Source organism: Zea mays, chromosome 4 (genome assembly GCF_902167145.1).
Source record: "Zea mays cultivar B73 chromosome 4, Zm-B73-REFERENCE-NAM-5.0, whole genome shotgun sequence".
NCBI lineage: Eukaryota > Viridiplantae > Streptophyta > Magnoliopsida > Poales > Poaceae > Zea > Zea mays.
This window is the reverse complement of record NC_050099.1, coordinates 174,547,390-174,567,616: the sequence shown is the minus strand read 5'-3', so window position 1 is coordinate 174,567,616 and position 20,227 is coordinate 174,547,390. Positions and strand designations below refer to the sequence as shown.

General features: G+C 48.4%; 1 protein-coding gene and 1 pseudogene across 1 annotated transcript; one reads left to right on the top strand and one right to left on the bottom strand.

The window, feature by feature from the left end:
• Positions 1 to 8,496: 8,496 nt before the first annotated feature.
• On the bottom strand, positions 8,497 to 10,332 carry LOC103655694 (protein ASPARTIC PROTEASE IN GUARD CELL 2-like; annotated as a pseudogene).
• A 64-nt stretch (positions 10,333 to 10,396) lies between these two features.
• On the top strand, positions 10,397 to 20,208 carry LOC100279080 (uncharacterized). Its single transcript, NM_001350277.1, has 7 exons — positions 10,397 to 10,649; positions 11,191 to 11,435; positions 17,034 to 17,715; positions 17,786 to 18,140; positions 18,579 to 18,673; positions 19,032 to 19,226; positions 19,308 to 20,208. Exons 1-7 carry the CDS (start codon positions 10,470 to 10,472, stop codon positions 19,944 to 19,946), a joined length of 2,391 nt encoding a protein of 796 aa, NP_001337206.1. The 5' UTR covers positions 10,397 to 10,469; the 3' UTR covers positions 19,947 to 20,208.
• The last annotated feature ends 19 nt before the right edge of the window (positions 20,209 to 20,227 follow it).

Genomic DNA, 20,227 nt, shown 5'->3' with positions numbered 1-20,227 from the left:
GCGCAGCTCCGCTATAATTCACTGGACTGTCCGGTGCACCAGCGGTGCAACGACTATCTGCGCGCAACGTTCGACTCTGCAAAGTGAACAGTGCAATTCAGATGTCAGAGCAGAAGGTTAGAGGGGCACCGGACTGTCCAGTGTGACACCGGACTGTCCGGTGCCACACGAGGACAAAGCCTCCAACGGTCGACCAGCTCTAAGCCCTAACGACAAGATGACGTGGCGGCGCACCGGACACTGTCCGGTGCGCCCATCGCCAGCAGCCTTCTCCAATGGCTACAATTTGGTTGGTGGCTATAAATACCACCCCAACCGGCCACTTCAAGGTGTGGGAGCCCAAGCAACATTCCAAGTCATATAGTTGACATACTCAAGCCCTCCCAACCACCTCTATTCATTGATCCATCCTATACACAAGATTTAGACCACTACAAACCACACAAGTGCCACAAAAAGAGAGAGCAAGCAAAAGAAAGCCTCTTGTGAGAGTTTAGCTCTAGTGCCTTGTGAGATTCATTGAGAGAAAGTGTGTACTACATCTTGCATTCATTTGTGCGTGCAGTTTTGACTCCCATTGAACTCCCTCCAAAGTTTTGGAGGCTTGTAAAGCTAGCAAGAGACACCAAAGAGTGTGGTGGTCCTTTCGGGGTCTTAAGTGATCCTTGAAGAAGAAGAAGAGCTCGCCGGTCTTGAGTGATCGGTGGAGAGAGGGAAAGGCTTGAAAGAGACTCGTCCTTAGTGGACTCCTCAACGGGGACTAGACCTTCGAGGGCCGAACCTCGGTAAAACAAATCACTCATGTCTCGTGTGCTTATTGCTTGTGATTTGTTTGTTCTTTCCCTTTCTAAGTTTTTCTTGCTCTAGTCTTTGCTAATACTATTTGGTGTTGCCTTAAGTTAAATTCTCATTTAGTGAAGCAACACCTTACAAGAAAGAACTTGTGTTATTGCTCTTCTTATCTAAGCCCTCTTGATTTATTCTCATAGACTTATTAGTAGTATTGATTTATCAATTCCGCATTATTTGAAAGCAATACTCCTTACAAGCGAAGGACTTAGTTTTTATACTCCGACAATTGTGTATCTTGTTCTAATCACTAATCAAGGGATCTAGTTGGGGTGTAAAGTTGTAATTTTTAGGTTTCGCCTATCCACCCCCCTCTAAGCGACTTTCAGCCGCGCTTCTTCTTGTAGTATCTCTTCTTCTCCTTTTCTTCCCTTTCTTGTCGTCGTCCATGTCACTTCCACTAGAAATAGGACATATAGCAATAAAGTGACCGGACTTACCACATCGGTAGCACACCTTCTTGGAGCGGGACTTGTAATCTTTTCCCCTCCTTTGTTTGAGGATTTGGCAGAAGCTCTTGATGATGAGCGCCATCTTCTCGTTGTCGAACTTGGAGGCGTTGATTGGAAGCCTACTCGATGTAGACTACTTCTCTTCCGTCTCTTTGAATGCGATGGGTTGCACCTCGGGTGTAGAGGTGGCGCATTGCTCCAAGTTGATAATGTGTTTGGAGTCTTTGATCATAAGTTCAAAGCTCACAAACTTGCCAATAACCTCCTCAGGAGACCTTAGTTTATATCTAGAATCCTCACGTATTAATTGAACTTGAGTAGGATTACGAAATACGAGGGATCTAAGAATAATCTTGACCATCTCATGGTCATCCCATTTGGTGCTCCCGATGTTGCGCACTTGGTTCACCATTGTCTTTAGCCGGTTGTACATTGCTTGCGGCTCTTCTCCTTTGTTGAGGACGAATCGACCGAGCACCCCCTCGATCATCTCCCGCTTGGTGATCTTGGTCACCTCGTCCCCTTCGTACGCGGTCTTGAGGACGTCCCAAATTTCTTTGGTGCCTTTTAACCCTTACACCTTGTTATACTCCTCTCGCACAAGGAGGCAAGGAGTATAGACGTGGCTTGGGAGTTAAAGTGCCTAATTTGGGCGGCCTCGTCCGAGTCATAGTCTTTGTCCCCCACCTTAGGTACATGCGCTCCATACTCAACAGTATCCCAAATACTTTCGTGGAGTAAGGTTAGATGGTGTCTCATTTTATCACTTCACATACAATAATCTTCACCATCAAAATATGGTGGCTTGCCTAGGGGTACGGAAAGTAATGGAGCGTGTTTTGAAATACGAGGATAGCGTAGGGGCATCTTACTATACTTCTTGCGCTCATGGCGCTTACAAAGGGTGGATGACTCGGAGCTCGATGTGGAGGGTGACGAAGAGTCGGTCTCGTAGTAGACCACTTTCTTCATCTTCTTCTTGTCACCTCTCCGATGTGACTTGATGGAGGAAGAGGATTCCTCCTTGTATTTGTTGCTGGACTCCTTTGAAGGAGTTCTTCCCGAGCTTGCGGACTTGTCGCCGGTCATGATCTCGCTCTTGGCGTGATCTCCAGACATCACTTCGAGTCGGTTAGACTCTTAATGAAGCACTGGCTCTGATACCAATTGAAAGTCGCCTAGAGGGGGGGTGAATAGCCGAAACCTAAAATTTATAACTTTAAACACACACTAGAAGCTGGGGGTTAGCATTAGAATTAAATTTAAGTCCGAAAGAGAGGGAAAACAAATCAACCAAGAAATAAGGCGAGTGAACACAGTGATTTGTTTTACCGAGGTTCGGTTCCAAAGAACCTAGTCCCCGTTGAGGTCACAAAGACCGGGTCTATTTCAACCCTTTCCCTCTCTCAAACGGTCACTTAGATCGAGTGAGCCTTCTTCTTTAATCTCACGAGTCACTAAGACCCCACAAGGACCACCACACACTTGGTGTCTCTTGCCTCGCTTACAAAGCACTTGAGAATAAGAGTAAGAAAAGAAAAAGGCCAAGCCAAGCAACAAGAGCAACAAAAGAACACAAGAACACCCTCTCTCAAGTCCCTAATGGAATTGAGTTGATTTGGAGGCTTAGAGAGGATTCAATCTATTTGATGTGTCTTGGAGTGGAGTCTTTTGCTCTTGTATTGAATGAGATGTTTGGAATGCTTGGATTGATATGAATGAGATGGTTGGGGGTATTTATAGCCCCCAATCACTTCTATAGCCGTTGGGGAGGCTGCTCGTGATGGGCGCACCGGACAATCCGGTGTGCCACCGGACAGGTACTGTGCGTTGTCCGGTGCGCCGCCACGTCACCCAACTGTTAGGGTTCGGAGCGAAGTCGACCGTTGGAGCTTTGTCCTCTTGCGGCACCGGACAGTCCGGTGCCCCTCTGACTTGCTGCTCTAACTTCTGCGCTGCACTGTTGATCTGTCAGAGTCGACCGTTGCGCGCAGATAGCCGTTGCTCCGGTGGCACATCGGACAGTCCGGTGGCACACCAGACAGTCCGGTGAATTATAGCGGAGCGCGCCTTCGTTTTCCCGAGAGTGTCTGGTTGACACCTGTACGGTCCTGGTGCACCGGACACCGTCCGGTGCGCCATTCTTCAGCACACTCAAGTTCTTTGCTCCGTTTTAAATTGAGTCCCTAACTTGAATATTTTATTGGTTTGTGTTGAACCTTATGCACATGTATGTTTGTGTTGACGATCAACCACCAAAATTAATTATATGAAAAGGTTAACCATATTTCCCTTTCAATATAATGACAAAAAGTGTGTTTTTGTAGAGACAATTTAATTTAAACCATAATAGTAGTGATTTGGGCAATCAATGATTTTTGTGCCCTCTATGGAATTGTGCCCTCCAAGTATGAATTTGTTTCAATTTTCCAAAAAAAGTTAAAAATGAACTAGTTATAAGTGTTTTTTCGTTTTAGTTTTTCAAAACATGGATGATAAAGTTAAAAATGAACTAGTTATAAGTGCTTCATTTCAGTTTTTTTGAAGAGAAAAGCTGTGAGGGAAACCCTCACAGCAAAATATTATTAAGTAAAAAAAGCAAGTGAGAAAACAAGGTTAAGGGGAGAGGACAGAGGAGAATAAGCTATCTAGACTTTAGCAATGATGATATTTGAGAATTAAGCGCGGGACTAAATCTAAATGTCTCAAGCTTCAACATGTCATTGAAGTAAGTTCTCTAGGAGGGGAAAGAAGGAACAAGGTTTCTGAAGATGAAGTCATTTCTTTGCTTCCAGATTATCTAGATCACCACACCCACAATTTCCATTAAGTGTCGACCGAAAGCCTTCTTATCTTCAAACATTGTAAAGAAGTCAACCTCAAGATTCCACTTAATATCCACATAATGCCAACATTCTATGCTGAAAGGACATCGAACTAGAAGATGGAAAGTTGTCTCTTTTAGAGTCATAAAGAACACAATGAAGATCATTAGCCGCATTCAGGAAGCCTTTTCTCTTGAGCATATTCTTTGAGTTGATTCTATCTCTAAAGACAAGTCAAACAAAAACTTTGATCTTTTTGCAAACTTTGGGTTGCCAAATCCACATGAACGGAGGTGGGGGTTAGGGGTGACAATGAGCTCTAAATTTTACACTATAGGATTCGAATCAGATTAAGACCGACTTTATTTTTATTCATTTTAATCTAAAATTTATTTAGGGCCCTAACATTTTATGAAGAAGCATTTGTATCATTATCCATTACCACCCCTAGGGGGATCGATGGATCCCAAGCTGAGGCTGTAGAACTTCGAGGAGCTGAAATCCATCTACCCGAGTCCCTAGACGTCATCATTTGATCTATAATCTCCATAAAGGTCTCATATTCTTGAGCAGGGGAGTATATAAGTTATCTTCTATGGACATGTTGCTAAGGAATGTCTGAATTGAACACTCTTTGTTTTTTTACGAAGAAGAAGAGGCAAGGGAAAGCTACCTAGAATTAAAAAGAACTAGATCTAAGTATTGATTAGAGTTAAGATATTTAGAGTAGTTTATGACTTTATTTTTTTACCATACTATAAAAAGAGGTATATATTAGTCCTTTGTAATATTAATGAATTGAGTGTAGTGTATATTAGTTGTCGTAGTTCTAGGTAGCTTAGATGATGCCCAAAAGTCATTTATAACAAACCCATCCATCAAAGTTTTTGAAACTAGAAGTATTTGGAAAATCTTAGAGGCCTTGGATCCTAAGAAATAAGATCACCAGATCAATGGAAATAGTCTAACACCTACGCATGGAATGCTATTGAGCACATGATTGTCAGACCTTACAAACAAGATCGTCTGTCCATGAGCACTACGGTTTGTAAAAACAGACCAAAGAGATCTAGATCGTGTTGGACTAGTATGATAGAGGTTGTTGTATCAAATATTGCAACTGTAGCAGCTACTGTTCTTTTTATAGGAGTGTTGGACCCTATAAAATGGTGACCGTCAGACCATTGGGTCTTGATCCGATGCTTTATAGAGAGTGACGAGAGATGTACGACAAGGATGCCTGCACCATCATCGAACTCTCCATCGGCGACTACCTCCACTCGAACGCCGATCTCTACACTGTCTCTTTCCTACCGCCCCTCTTGGATCTCTTTTAGGATCCACGCCCGCATCTAGTGCCTCGAGCACGAGGATGCCCAGCGGGACGAGGTGCTTACTGCGCTCTTCGCCACAACCTCCCACAGTGGCGACGACAGAGAGGAGCAGTTCTCAGTGCACATGCTGCCGCTGAGGGCGTGGAGTGGAGTGCGAACTGTAAGCGGGGAAGGGCGCGCGTGGAAAGAGGATGAGTCATGATGGATGATAAAAAAAATCAGCCATTGGATGTAAGAGAAAGGCGGAGTTTGAGTATGATCTGATCAGTTTATTTTTAATGAATTAGTTTTCTAGGTGCAATTGCTTTGATGTATGTAGGATGGTTCATGTCTATGGGGTTATTTGTTGGGGTAGCTTTAGATTTATTTGAAATGATGGATTATATAGTGGCGGTGACTATTAAGAACTAGTGTAAATTGTTGTATTAAAATTCACCATCGAACTAGGTGAGTATCCGTGCGTTGCAACGGAAATATGTAATACAATAATACCGTATATACAAATGTGTATTATACTGTTATAAGAAAAGTTTCGTAATCCATTTGTGATCCTAGCCATATATAAATTTTGTCATTTTAATCTACCTATTTCACCACTCTATTAGAACCATCCATATCATGCAGACTTCTATACATGATAGTACAATGCATCACTTTTGTACAAAAAACACTATCAACAGTTGGCCAAAAGTAAAACAAGCTCAACACGAAAAACCTTTAAATATTGTATGTGCTCAACATTAAACCTGATATCTGCACAAATACCATATGCATGTAACAATTGAACACTGAGGCGTCCAATCTCGCTAGGCTTCGAAACAAGGTGTAGTGACCATCTTCAATGATGGGTCAACTGCACATGTTGGGTCATACCTTGTTTGGTGTGTTAAGGATGAACCAGTAACAGGACGAAGCTCCCAATACATATCCAACACAAATTTCACGAGCCTACTGTTCTGAAAATGCTCTTTTTGTGAGGTGACCTTATTGCTATGGTTGAAATTGTCTCGCATGTAACCTTTAATACCCCACCATGCACCATCCTTTCCACATAGATCATCTATCTCCACAACCTTCTCCCAGAACTTCCGTTTGAATCTTAATCTTGCCTTATCACTATCCCGAAAGCAGCTATGCCCACCACCTGAAAGCCTCATCACTGTCACATCCTTCTCTGTGATGCGATCTTTTTGTTTAAATAATTTCTTTGTGGAAAACAAATTTGACACACAAACTGAAGCAGTCCATATGTGTGGTGTGGCCCTGCATCCTGAACATTGTTGATTAGTTGCCTCCTGCTCATATCAAATTACCAGCAACCACGACAGATCAAACCAATTAAAGCAAAATGTTCCTCGGGTAAAATCATATTGAGCTAGTGATGAAAAATCTGCAGGAAAGCAATTACTTAAGAGATGTTCTACATAAAGAATTGATTGCACATATGTTTTTATCAACAAAGAAGATGATGTACAGTAACTTAGTATTCACAATATCAATAGATAAGAAAGGACAATAAAGAGTAGAGACAGAAAAGGATTATAGGTAGTCATTGAAATAGAAAAGGGAGGATGATGAATAAGGGGGAAATGTGTTATAGGTAGATCAATCTCCGATCCTTAGGAAGTGGTATTGACAGAAGTTACCTCCTGAAGTGCATATTACAAGCATGAATTGGCAAGATATAATGTTAAGAGAAGATACATGATCCTATTCTCCTTCAAATGGATATTATACTTGTATATAAATACGATCTAGATACAAGTGTTCGCCATGGATTAAAAAACAAGAAATATGCGTGCTTATGTAGTGACAATATACAAAGTTGGAGGATCTAAAAAAGTCCTCGGCCAGAATACCTACAAAAGAAACCTCATGGACCTCGTCGGTCTTCTCGACAATGTGCGCCTCAAGCGTCATCCTGATCTTCTCATCAAGGCTATAGTTGTGCATGTCGACGTGGACGATGGAGACATCCTTGTTGCAGGATTCGCTGCATGATGGGATTCGTTCACATCATAATCAGATAGCGGTCGAGCAGGGAGAGGAAGAAATGGGAGAGAGACTTGAAGAGGAAATGAATGCAGACAAGCAAGCACGTGAGCAATTTAATTAATTGTTAGCTAAATTCAATTAGCACAAGCTAGCACTTTAAACCATTTGTAAAGGCAAAAGATTAGTACTCACAAATAAAATTAAAATAAGAGAAATATTCTCCGTTTCTGGAGATAGCATATTAGAATTCACTAACGCTGACTGAAGCTGAGTATTTGGCCCTTGTGACGTCTCAATAGGAGTCAATGCACTCATAAAGGTCTCCAGGGCACCTCTCACAAGCTCTACATCCTCACGGTCTTCTTTCAAAATATTGAGGAGGATAGGAAAACCTATTTTGAAAATTAGAAAGGAAACAATTGTAAATATACACCAATCTCATCACAACAGCTAGAGAACAAATATTATGGGTATAGAGAGAACGGAGATACCCATTGCTCCAAATGACATCTGTGTCGAGCGGCTTTCTGTCACGAGAGATTGCAACTCGGTCATTGCAGACCTCCAGTCTTCATATATCGTGCCATTGCTTATCTGGTAAAGACATCTCTCGACATTGCTGCATCCAAGGGGCACACTGGTAGGATTAACTGATATAAGTGATGCACATGCATATGAATCAATTGTTACTATTTCTTGGTATAAAAAAGTAGACATCATTACAAGAAGTGCTAGTGCACGGACGAACGGTGCTGATTTGATGGATATAGATGGTCGATCCAGATTGGCTCGAGGCAGAACCAGGTGGAGGCAGGCTACCCCTTACAACCTTAATATAGTAGTATAGATATAGATTCCTAACCTTCTGTCCTTGGAGATAAATGCAAAAAAACTATGTATTAGAGCTTGCGTACGTGCCACCGTCCTTCCCAACCAAAAAATTCTACACCCAATTTACCTCCCAATCCAATCAATCACACAAGGACTGAGTTCGAATTGTTCTTCCTCTCAGTCTCAGGAGGCCTCGCCGGCGGCTATACACTACACCTCAGTGCAACGCCGCGGCGCGAAGCCCAGCCGATTGTTCTGCAGGTCATACACGACGTGGAAGTTCTGCTGCTGGAAGTTACCGATGATGGACATGCCGGTGCGCGAGGTGCCCAGGACTGCCAGGCACATGATGTCGTCCGGGTCCAGCCGAACGAAGTAGTTCTCCGCGGGGAAGTCCCACACGGCACCGTCGGGGAACAGCAGTGACAGCTCCGGCACCTCCGGCCGCTCCATGCCAGAGACGTTGTAGCACGGTTCAGCACCGAGAAGTCCGGGATCAGAGGGTACAGCCTGCTCATGCGATCGACGAACGCTTGCCGGATCACCTGGTACACCGGCTCCACGAAGTAGCTCAGCGTCGTGCCGGAGTCGATGATCGTGCCACCGGACCCGTCCTTGCCCACGTCCCACGTGTCCGAGCTGATTTTCAGCAGCTCGCCGCCCACCAACACGCCCTTGAGCTTCACGTAATAGAATGTGTCCGCCGGCGACGACGTGGGCGTGAACGCCGTGTACTTGAGTTCCGGATGCGCCAGCACCAAGTCGTCCTCCCTGAACACCACCTTGCTGACGGCGTCGCTGTCGTGCTCCACCAGGCGGTACGAGAAGGTGTGCCCGTACATGGCGCAGAGCTGGGACGCGAACGACAGCGGGCCCCGGCCGAGCCCCAGCAGCCCCGCCGCGCCGTGGAAGAGGCCGCGGGTTGCGGTGCCCGCACCCAAACACCACGCCGTCCACGCGGCGGGACGCGCCCGGGGCCGTGAGGTTCACCGTGAAGGACTCCAGGGCCACGTCGCCGGTGGTGTTGGACTGGTCCCCGTACCAGTAGTAGTACGGGCAAAAGTCCTCCGCGGGGCGGTGGCACGCCCTTGGCGCCTCGGGCGGCGCCGCGAGGTCGCAGCGCTGGTCGCCGCAGGTGACGTTGCGGTAGGAGGACACGGCGGGGTCGAACACCGGGCCGTGCTGCTCGAAGCAGTCTAGGCACGGGCACTCAGAATTTATAGTTTGAAGCACCGGCAATTTGGCGATGGCAGCGGCGCAGGTGGTCGTGAAGGGTAGCGTGGTGTCGCCGTGCGGTAATCGAGCGGTGCCGGGCCTCCTGGGCAGGCGGAGGGATGCCGTGGCGGCGCAGATGACGCCGTCGGTGGTGCGGATCGGGGGCTCCTGGAGGAAGAACGTGTTTCCTGGCGTGAGGCTAGCCCTGGCCCCTTGGGGACGAGGAGATCCAGGCCCGCGTGCCGAAGTTTCTCCGCGTCGCCGGTGCAGGTGAACGGACGGACGAACGGTGCTGATTTAATGGATATAGATGGACGATCTAGATTGGCTCGAGGCAGAACGACAGACTACCCTTACAGCCTTAATATAGTAGTATAGATTTAGCTCACGTCAAACTCTGCAAATATCTATCATGTATAATCTCATAGCAGAATTATGGCCTTATGGGTCGTCACACAATGTGGCACTTACTTGATAGCTATACTATTTAGTATTTACTATAAATCTAATTAAATTTAAACTAGTTTGTCTTTGCACATATCTCGTAGTTACGTTCTTTTTGCAAGTGTGAGGGTATAGAGCAGTATATTATGGGTTAGTTTGGGAACCATATTTTCTCATAGTATTTTTATTTTTCTAAAGAAAATTAGTTTATTTTCTCTTGGAAAATAAAAATCATTTGTGAAAATGGTGTTCCCAAAGTAACCAAAAAAAAACGCCAGGTCTCAAAAGGAAAGAGAAAACGAAAAGGAACAGCCGTTGCGTGAAGCAAACCACCGACATATGGGCCCACAACCTAAGACCATTACCGTAACCGGACCCACACGTCATCGCTCGCGTCCACGCGCTCCTCTTCCGATTATCCATCATGCATCACACGCTCCCCTAGTTTTTTTTCTTTTCACAATACGCTCCCCGCTCGCCCAAAAACCTCACACCTAGGCCCCCCACGTCGCCGGCTCCCGGCGATGGCGCCGCTGCCCTTCCTGCTGGGTTTCCTCCTCGGCGCCCTGGCGCTGGCGGCTGTCGAGGCGGCGGCGATCCTTCTGCTGCTCCGCCGCCTCCGCCGCAGTCAGGCTGCGGCGGGGGACGCGCTACCAGCCGCCGACGAGCTGCCCGGGGAACGCCCCTTCCCCTACGAGAAGCAGGTGAGTGGGGCACGCCGCGCCTAGCTTAGCTCTCCCTTCGGTTTCGGCTCGCTCGCTCGTGGCCGCCTTTAGGGCATCCATTGCCGTGGCGGCGGAGCAACCTGCCTTTGCTGGAGTGGAGATGCGGTTTCTAGGAATCCCATCGAGCCCTACCCGCTTGGCCGCTTGCTTGATTTCCGAGCGAGCGGACGCTCACTCCAGGAGCTTTTCCTCATGTCGACTAATTATCTCCCCAACCGTTTGATATTCGTTTCCAGAAAATGAGAAAATAGTCTGGGAGTCTGCGTCTCAATCATACAAAGTTTTAGTCGCTGCTAAGTGCTAATAAAACCAGTGCTGCTGCTTTCTTAATTCTTACTGCAAATTGATTCCAAAGTCCTCTAGTCTGTACAATCTGTTTGCTCTGCCGCTGAAAGATGTAATCCCAACGTGCGTCACATTTATCGATTTATCATAGATGCCCGCCCTTTCTCAGCTGTATTTTGTCTAATTACGAACTAGATTACCTCTGACACTGACAGGTCGCGCTATATGTTTTCAGGGTTTTCTGTGGATACTGGAGCCAGAAAAAATGCCAAAACTCAGTAATGACCGCTTATCGGCTGGAGGTCCTAGAGAGACAAAAGACAAGAAGAATATTGTGGAAGTTTTTCCTGCAAAGAAGATGGCTAAAATCAAGGGAAACTCTCTTTGTTTGTCTGGTCCTGATGGCTCCCAAGCAACCATTGAGCTTTTGAACTGCACGGTACTTGCAGTTTCTGCATCAAGTATGCCCTCGCGTAAATGGTTAGTGCTCGCACTAAATACCATTCATGAGCTACTCGTCAATCACTACTTGTTGTGTTAACATGACAAGTTTATTGAATTTGACCGCGCATTCTTAGTTACCAGATAGATATAACCGTTGGTTATATTATTAAATAATATGGACACTGGAAGCTTTGTCTTAGGGTTATGTATATGTTGCAATCGGCTAAATTTAAGTCCATTTTATTTCTTGAAAAAACTTCTATAAAAACGATATTCGTCTTCCAATGTAGTTAACTGTCAAGGGCGTTGGTTCCTAAGGTGGCTGGCCCTCGACTCCGCAACTCGTAGTCTCGGTCCGTCTTTGCTGGCAGGGTTATACCCCCTAGCCGCCGGCTTGATAGGGAAAAGAGGAAGAAGACTGGATGACTAAATTCTTGCTTGATTCCCTCAAGTGCCGGTTACAGATATATATAGCCTTGGCTTGCAACAACTCCTCCTAAACTTTAGGATCTAATTCCTTATCTTTCTATTCTAGCCACTAATCTGAAACAAACTCCTAAACTTTAGGATCTAACAAACTCCTAAAATTTAGGATCTAATTCCTTCTCTTTCTATCCAATAATATGTTCCTAATTTCCTTCCTGGGCACTGGACCTGGACGCGGCGCGTTCAGCGGCCCGTCGAACGTCCCTGGCGCGACGTCTTCGGGTGTAGGGGAGACCCCACATGACATCTCTCTCCCCCCTCGACGACCAGCTCGTCCTCGAGCTGAAAGGACGAGTACTTGGCGGTGAAGTCGTCCAGGTCTTCCCATGTAGCTACAGAAACCGGCTCACCCTTCCAGCGTACCAGCACCTGTTGCACGCCACGAGCCAGTCGGTAGCACACCGCACGCTCTGGAGCAGGCACCAATACCCCATTGTGCACCTCGGGCAGCGAAGGAGGAACGTCCGGCGGCGCGCCCACCCATTTTTTAAGAGGCCCACTTGGAAGACGTCATGGAGCTTGGCTTGGGCCGGTAGTTCCAGCCGTACAACTACCTCATTGATCATTTCCGAGATGCGGTATGGACCGAAAAAGCGAGGCTGGAGCTTCCCCTTCGACGCCTGGGACAGAGAAGTAATCGGCCGATTGCGTAGCCGCAGCAGGACCCAGTCACCCACGACATATGTGACTGGTCTGTGGGACTTGTCGTAGTGGCGCTTCTGCACTGCTTGAGCTTGTTCCAGGCGGTTGTGGACCTCGGCCAGGAACTCCTCGCGCTCTGCCATCGTCTTGGTGACTGCAGCCACCCTAGTGTCGCCCGCCTCATATGATCGGATGGATGGCGGGTCGCGGCCGTAGACCACCCGGAACGAGTGTCGCGGAGTGAAGACTGGTAGGCGGTGTTGTAGGTGTACTCGGCCCACGACAGCCAACGAAGCCACTCGCGCGGGCGATCTACGGTGAAGCAGCGCAAGTACATGCCGATGACACGGTTGGCGGTCTCCGTCTGGCCATCCGATTGCAGATGGAACGCCGAGAACATGTGCTGCCTAATGCCCGTTAAGCGCATCAGCTCGCTCCAGAAGGTCGACGTGAAGATGGGGTCCCGGTCCGAGACGTTCGACTGGGGCATGCCATGGAGGCGGACAATGTCGGAGAAGAATGCGTGGGCCACCGATTCAGCAATGTATGGGTGAGCTAAGGCAATGAAATGACAATACTTGTTGAAGCGATCCACCACGGTGAGGATGACGGATTTTCCGCGAACACACGGTAGTGCCTCGATGAAGTCCACGACGATGCCTGTCCAGACATCCGACGGAATTGGTAGCGGCAGCAGGAGGCCGCCCGGGTGGAGGTGCTCGGTCTTGCATCGTTGACAGGTGGAGCAGGAGCGGACAAAGTCCTGGACGATGCGGCACATGTCGAGGAAGTGGATGTCACGCCGGAGGCGGTGGAGGGTGCGCTGTACGCCTTCGTGGCCGTCACCATGTACAACAGCCAAGATCTCCTGGAGGAGAGGTGATGACGGAGGGACGTAGAGCCTGCCGTTGTAGGTGAGCAGGTTGTTGACGATGGCCTAGGGATCGTCGTGGGTGCCGGCCGCGACCTCGTCCCGGAGGGCCATCAGGGCAGGGTCGGCCTCCTGCTCGTGCCTCAGACGTGTGATGTAGTCGAACCGCGACGCCGAGACGGCTAGGACAACCCTCTCCTCCGGCGTCTCTCTGCGAGATAAGGCGTCCGCCACGGTGTTCTGGGACCTCGACTTATATTCAACGCCGAAGTCGAAGCTGGGCAGCTTCCCCACCCAGTGGTGTTGTGGAATGGTGGCGAGGCGCTGATCGAGGAGGAATTTCAGGCTATAGTGGTCCGTTCGGACTATGAAGCGCTGGACCCAGAGGTATGGCCTCCAATGGCGGACGGCGTGGACCAACCCTATCAGTTCTTGCTCATAGGCCGCAAGCGACCGATGTCGTGGTGCCACCGGTCTGCTGAAGAAAGCGATGGGATGTGCCTCCTGGATGAGTACTGCGCCAAAGCCGTGTGTGGAGGCGTAACATTCCACCACGAACGGCTTTGTGAAGTCTGGAAGGGCCAAGACCGGTGTCGTGGTGACCGCTGCCTTGAGCGCGTCGAAGGCCGCGGCCGCCTCTGCTGACCATGTGAAGCCCTCTTTCTTCAGGAGCGCGATCAACGGGGCAGCAATGGTGCTGTAGTCGTGCACGAACTTGCGGTAGTAGCTGGCCAGCCCCAGGAAACCCCGAACCACACGCGTCGAGCGTGGTTGAGGCCAGTCGCGAACCGCATGTACCTTGGCGGGGTCCATGGCCACCCCGGATGCGGAGATCACATGCCCGAGGTAGGTGACGGAGGGGACCCCGAAGGCACACTTGGACTGCTTGACGAACAATTGGTGCTACCGGAGTACCGCTAGTACGGTGCATAGGTGACGCAGATGGTCCACCCAGGTGGAGCTGTATATCAGGATGTCATCGAAAAACCCAAGGACAAACCGGCGAAGGAAGGGCCTCAAGATGTCGTTCATGGGAGCTTGGAAGGTCGTCGGCGCATTGCAGAGGCCGAACGACATCACCAGGAACTCGTACAAGCTGTCGTGGGTGCGGAAAGCCGTCTGGTGGACGTCGTCGGCCCTCATGCGCATTTGGTGATAACCAGAATGTAGGTCCAGTTTGGTGAAGAACCGGGCACCATTGAGCTCGTCCAGCAGCTCGTTGACGACTGGGATGGGGAATGCGTCCTTGACGGTGAGCGTGTTCAGCACGGTAGTCGACGCAGAACCGCCATGACCCGTCGGGCTTCTTGATGAGGAGGACCGGTGAGGAGAATGCTGAGTCGCTTCGCCGCACGATGCCTTGGTCGATCATGGTTGTGCACTGCCGCTCGAGCTCATCCTTGTGAGTCACCGAGTACCGGTATGGTCGGAATGCGACCGGAGCCGCGCCGGGAACGAGGATGATGCGGTGCTCGCGGCCCCGTTAGGGAGGTAGACCCGTGGGCTCGGCGAAGATGTCGGTGAAGTGAGCCAGCAGCGAGTCGAGGAGCTGGTCGCTGCCGGTGGTGACGCCGAAGGCCGATGTCGCGGTCGACGTGGTTCCGTACCAGCGGACCGTGTGTCCCTGGAGCTGGAATTACATGGTGCGGTTGGCGATGTCCCAGACGATCGGCCCCAAGGTGGCAATCCATTGTGTCCCGAGGACCAGATCGAAGCTCGCCAGTGGCATGATGTAGAGGTCGACGCAGAACGAAACACCCTCGATGGAGATCGGCGCCTGGGGCAATACTCCCGGGCACGCGATGCGCTTGGCTACCCGCGCCGTGAGCCTTGGTCGAGCCTGGACCTGTAGACTCGTGCGGACAGTCTCCTCGCCGATGAAATTGTGTGTTGAACCGGTGTCGAGGAGAGCGATCAAAATCGCCGCGCCCACCTTCACCCAGATCTGCATCGTGCCACAGGCCCGGACGCCCGCGACGGCATGCAGGGAGAATACCGGGGTGTCTGCAGCGGGTTCAGCAGCCTCGGGTGCGGCGTCCGAGGCGTCGAGCTCGACCCCTTCCACGTAGAAGATGTGGCGGCATGTGCGGTTGTGGCCCTGAAAATATTTCTCGTTGCAGTTGAAGCAGAGTCCGAGGCGGCGACGTTCCTCCTGTTCCTCCCTGGAGAGGCGACACCCAGGTTGTCGATCCGCGTCGAGTTGGGTGGCACCGACCGGAGGCACAGGTAGGGCCTGGAGAGGTGGCACCTGTGGTGCGGGTGGCACCTGACGCGGTGCAGGGACCGACAGAGCGGCACGGTATGCCGGTCGAGTAGCCACCGAAGCCGAGTAGCCAACTCCATCAACTCCACCTGCCGGGCTAGACTCATAGCCACCACCAGTGTTTCCGGGTTATGGATCCGAACATCGTGGCTTAGCGACGGCAGTAGCCCCACTGTGAAGAGCTGAACGCGCTGGTTCTCCAGACAGCCTGCTCGTGGCAGGTGGGCCTGAAATCGATTGGCATACTCCTCCACCGTTCTCGTGCGTCGACACTCTGTCAGCTCGAACAGAGGGGCAGAGCGCAATGGCGACCCGAACCGTAGGCTTAGAAGGTCCTTGAAACGACCCCACGGTGGTGTGCCCTAGTCCTCTTGGAGTTGCATGAACCAGAGCTGGGCGACGTCCTCGAGATTATACGACGCCATCCAGACGCGTTCCTCTGGCATGGTGCGCTGCTGGCGGAAGTACGATTCGCACCTGCTGAGGAAGAGCATGGGGTCGGACTTGCCATGGTAGCGGGGGAAGTCGAGTTTCTGGAATCTGGGGGGCGATCAAGATCGCGCTGCCCATCTGAGCGGTCGCCGGTGTTCGGACTCGAAGCCGGCTGCTCCTTCAGAGCGGCCATGTCGGTCTTCATGGTGGACATCTCCGTGGTGATGGACTTGAGCATCTCCATCATGTCCTTCATAGTGGGATCGGCCATGGCTGGCGGCTGCGGGGCGGAGGCAGTAGAGGACTGTGGTGATGGTGGATGGCTGATTTTGGGCGCGGCGGCTGTGGAGTACTGATCTGAATGGGTGGAAGAGGATCGACGTGACGATGATACCAGGTTGTCAAGGGCGTTGGTTCCTAAGGTAGCTTGCCCTCGACTCCGCAACTCGTAGTCTCGGTCCGTCTTCGCTGGCAGGGTTATACCCCCTAGCCGTCGGCTTGATAGGGAAAAGAGGAAGAAGACTGGATGACTAAATTCTTGCTTGATTCCCTCAAGTGCCGGTTATAGATATATATAGTCTTGGCTTGCAACAACTCCTAAACTTTAGGATCTAATTCCGTATCTTTCTATTCTAGCCACTAATCTGAAACAAACTCCTAAACTTTAGAATCTAACAAACTCCTAAAATTTAGGATCTAATTCCTTCTCTTTCTATTCAATAATCTGTTCCTAATTTTCTTCTTGGGCGCTGGACCTGGACGCTGCGCCCTCAGCGGCCCGTCGAACGTCTCTGGCGCAGTGTAGGGGAGACCCCACATGACATTAACATTGCCTGTCGATCACCTTTGTTTTCCTATAAGGTTCCTTAGGATTGATTGTGATCATTGACTTATATTACTTCACTCTTGACTCAACTTTACTTCTGTTGCTAATTATCAGGGCCAAGAGGTTCCCAGTAAAATTAGAAAGCAAGGACAATGAGATTTATAATGGAAGCAAGGTGTGCTATCTTTATACAGACACTTCCTGGGAGAAGGAATCATGGTGTAAAGCACTCCGTATTGCAGCTACTGCTGACAAGGAAAAATTAAATTGGCATGCCAAGCTGAGCGAAAAATTCCTCAATTACATATCATCATTAAATTCTGAATACCCATGTTTTCTAAAGCCTCCAATACTCTCTGGTGAGGATCATGAGGTTATGGACAAGACATCAAAGACTGATGGGTCTTCAAAAGTACGTCTTTTCCTCAAGAAGTTGGCGAAGAAGGCATCTACGAAGGCTGCCTTAGAGAGCAAAACAAGTTCAGGAATGTCAGTGCAAGGTGAAAAAAAGATACTTGATAAATTGCGCAGCTATCAGGGTGCACCATTTATTGAAGCATTAATAGGTCCACAAGAGGACAAGCTTGGTGGCAATTCATCGCAAGATACTGTAAAAGCCACTGCCCCGCCTGCTGCATTGAATCAAATTGGACAGCTTTCAACTTCACCTGATGTGAATGCGGATGACCGAGTTGCGGATGAAGGCACACTTTGTTGGAACCTCCTGTCATCACGGTTGTTTTTCGATGCTAAAATGAGTGATGAGATAAACAAGGCCATCAAAGCACGCATTCAGGTTCGATATACTGCTCATTTCATATACACTTGTACCAATAGCTTTTGTTAATTGATTTTTGTTTGGTTAGAGGACTTTGTCAAATATGAGGACCCCCACCTACGTGGGTGAAATTACACTTACGGACTTTAGCCTTGGAGAACTTCCACCTTATGTGCATGCGATGAGAGTCCTTCCGCTGGATCTTAATGAATTATGGGCCTTTGAAGTTGACTTTGAGTATTCGGGTGGGATACTGCTGCACATTGAAACAAGGCTTGAGGTTCAGGAACCAGAGTTGCAAAAGGACATCATGAAAAGTAATTTTGGAGCAGATGCTAATGGAGATGTTGATTCTGATCTTCTTGAGAGTATTGAACAGTATGGTAACCAATTTAAAGGCTCGCACAATTCAGCTTCTTCAATTGGGGAGAATGATGAAGCAGGTCTCTTTTAGTTTCTTATGTGTTTCCCTGTTTAATAATATATCTACTGGAATCATTGTTTGTTTTTATCTAGTGAAGTGACTCAATGGTTGTTTGAACAATAAAGACAACTTCATATAATCTATTTTCTGCCAAATGGTTTAATTAATTTTTGCCTTGTTTATCGTAAGGAGTATGTTATCCTTTTTTTTTCTTATTTATGATTGTGCATACTTAAGATATTACATTGCTAGAATGTGTGGTCCACAGAGTCCTTTGGGTGACTGTTAATATTGTTAGAATTTATTTATTACTAGAATTCACAGTTCCTTTCTTTAGTTTGCTATCTTTGTGACAAAGTACTGAGCTGAGAGAAATATAAAGGAAAAGAGTAAAAACTCGTATGCAACATACTTCGATTTGGACCATGAGTGTGATAGTTCAATGCTTGTGTAACAGATGCTTCAAGTCAGTCAAAGAGCATTGGATGGACTTCAGCATATATATCAAGATGGAAAACTATCCTGCACTCAATAGCCGACCATGTCTCACAGGTTTGCTCCTCCCTCTATCTCCATGTGCTTTGCTGCAATTTTCTGCATCATGTCACCTTTGTCCTGATAGGTGCTGATTCAAGTATTTAAAACTGTATAAGTATTAAGTAGGACTTCAATACATTCTATGCCTGATGAAAGCATAGAAAGTTATTAGAAATGGCAATACAGTGTGATATTTGTTTATGAGAGAGTCAGTCTTCAACCCTGACCTTATTGACCCCCCACAACCCTGGGCTCTACCAGTGCATCATACGAGTCCCCATAAATAGGACATTTGATTTCAAAAGCTTAGATATTATTAGTGCCACTAGAAAGTCAGTACTTCACATGAATGATGCATTTCCTTCCTCTGCAGGTTCCTCTTTCTCTGGCAATAAGGATTTCATCTGTTCGAGGTATCTTGCGGATACAAATGAAGCCCCCTCCTTCTGATCAAATTTGGTATGGATTTACGTCAATGCCTGATCTAGAATGGGATTTGGAATCTTCTGTTGGGGATAGGAAAATCACCAACAGTCATATCGCTGCACTTATTGGTAACAGATTCAAGGTACCGAATGCACCTTCTGCTCTGAGCATATTCTTGCTTTGGTAAAGTTGTTTTGATTGTAAAACATGGTTCACTGTTCAGGCTTCGCTTCGAGATAGCTTAGTGCTTCCGAATTGTGAAAGCATCTCCATGCCGTGGATGTTGGCTGAAAAGGATGATTGGGTACCTCGCAAGGATGCTCCTTTTATTTGGCTAAATCATGAGCCCACTGAGATGAGAATCCATGCCACAGCTACAGCATCAACTCAGTCCGAGGAAGGTGGCTTGAAGGATGGTGGGAGTGAGGAATCATCGAGAGTAGTGGCATCCATTGACGAGGCAAAACAAGAGCCCAAGGCAGAGGCATCATTGCACGGCCAGTCTTCATCTGCTCCAGGCAGTGAATCTGCCCACAGCGATGCAAATGATGAGCTGAGGAAACCGCTGTTGATCACAGAGAAACTCCAGGAAGAAGCTTCAGAAGGTATAGCCATGTCTCCCATGTCCACATCTCGGAGGGCGGTGATACCAGCAGGGGAGCAGCCGCAGGTGTCAGCATCACCCATTGGAGAGGACGCGAAGCGAAAAAGCGGGAGGCGAGCTCGGATGATGGATTTCGGGAAGAGGATGGGGGACAAGCTGGAGGAGAAGAGGCGGACCATCGAAGAGAAAGGGAGGCACATCGTGGAGAAGATGCGAGAGAATGCTAGGACCAACAGCATGGAGAGGACCAGTAGCTAGCGAGGATGCAAGGATCGGCATCTTGTTTCGTTGATTTGGGAAGTGGTGTATAGGCTGAACTTGTATGTTTTCTTTGTAGAGTTGTGCAACATTTAGGGTTCCACGAGAGCTGATCTATTATGTGGGTGTGGCGGCGGCAAATATGCATGGATGGGATGAGCGGTGTACTTGTGACCTCATGTTAGTATCAGCTTGTGGAATACTATGAAAAATGCAGGTGCCAATGCCTTTCACCATGCTACTAGTTAGTTTGTCTGCTACTTGTTCCCAAGTTTAAGAAT

Bases quoted from the DNA above. Each gene is read 5' to 3' on its own strand.
- LOC100279080 (NM_001350277.1), top strand. From the start codon at position 10,470: ATGGCGCCGCTGCCCTTCCTGCTGGGTTTCCTCCTCGGCGCCCTGGCG. The intron at 11,436-17,033 runs GTTAGTGCTCGC...GCTAATTATCAG, and splicing joins AGTATGCCCTCGCGTAAATG to GGCCAAGAGGTTCCCAGTAA. The intron at 18,674-19,031 runs GTTTGCTCCTCC...CTTCCTCTGCAG, and splicing joins TAGCCGACCATGTCTCACAG to GTTCCTCTTTCTCTGGCAAT.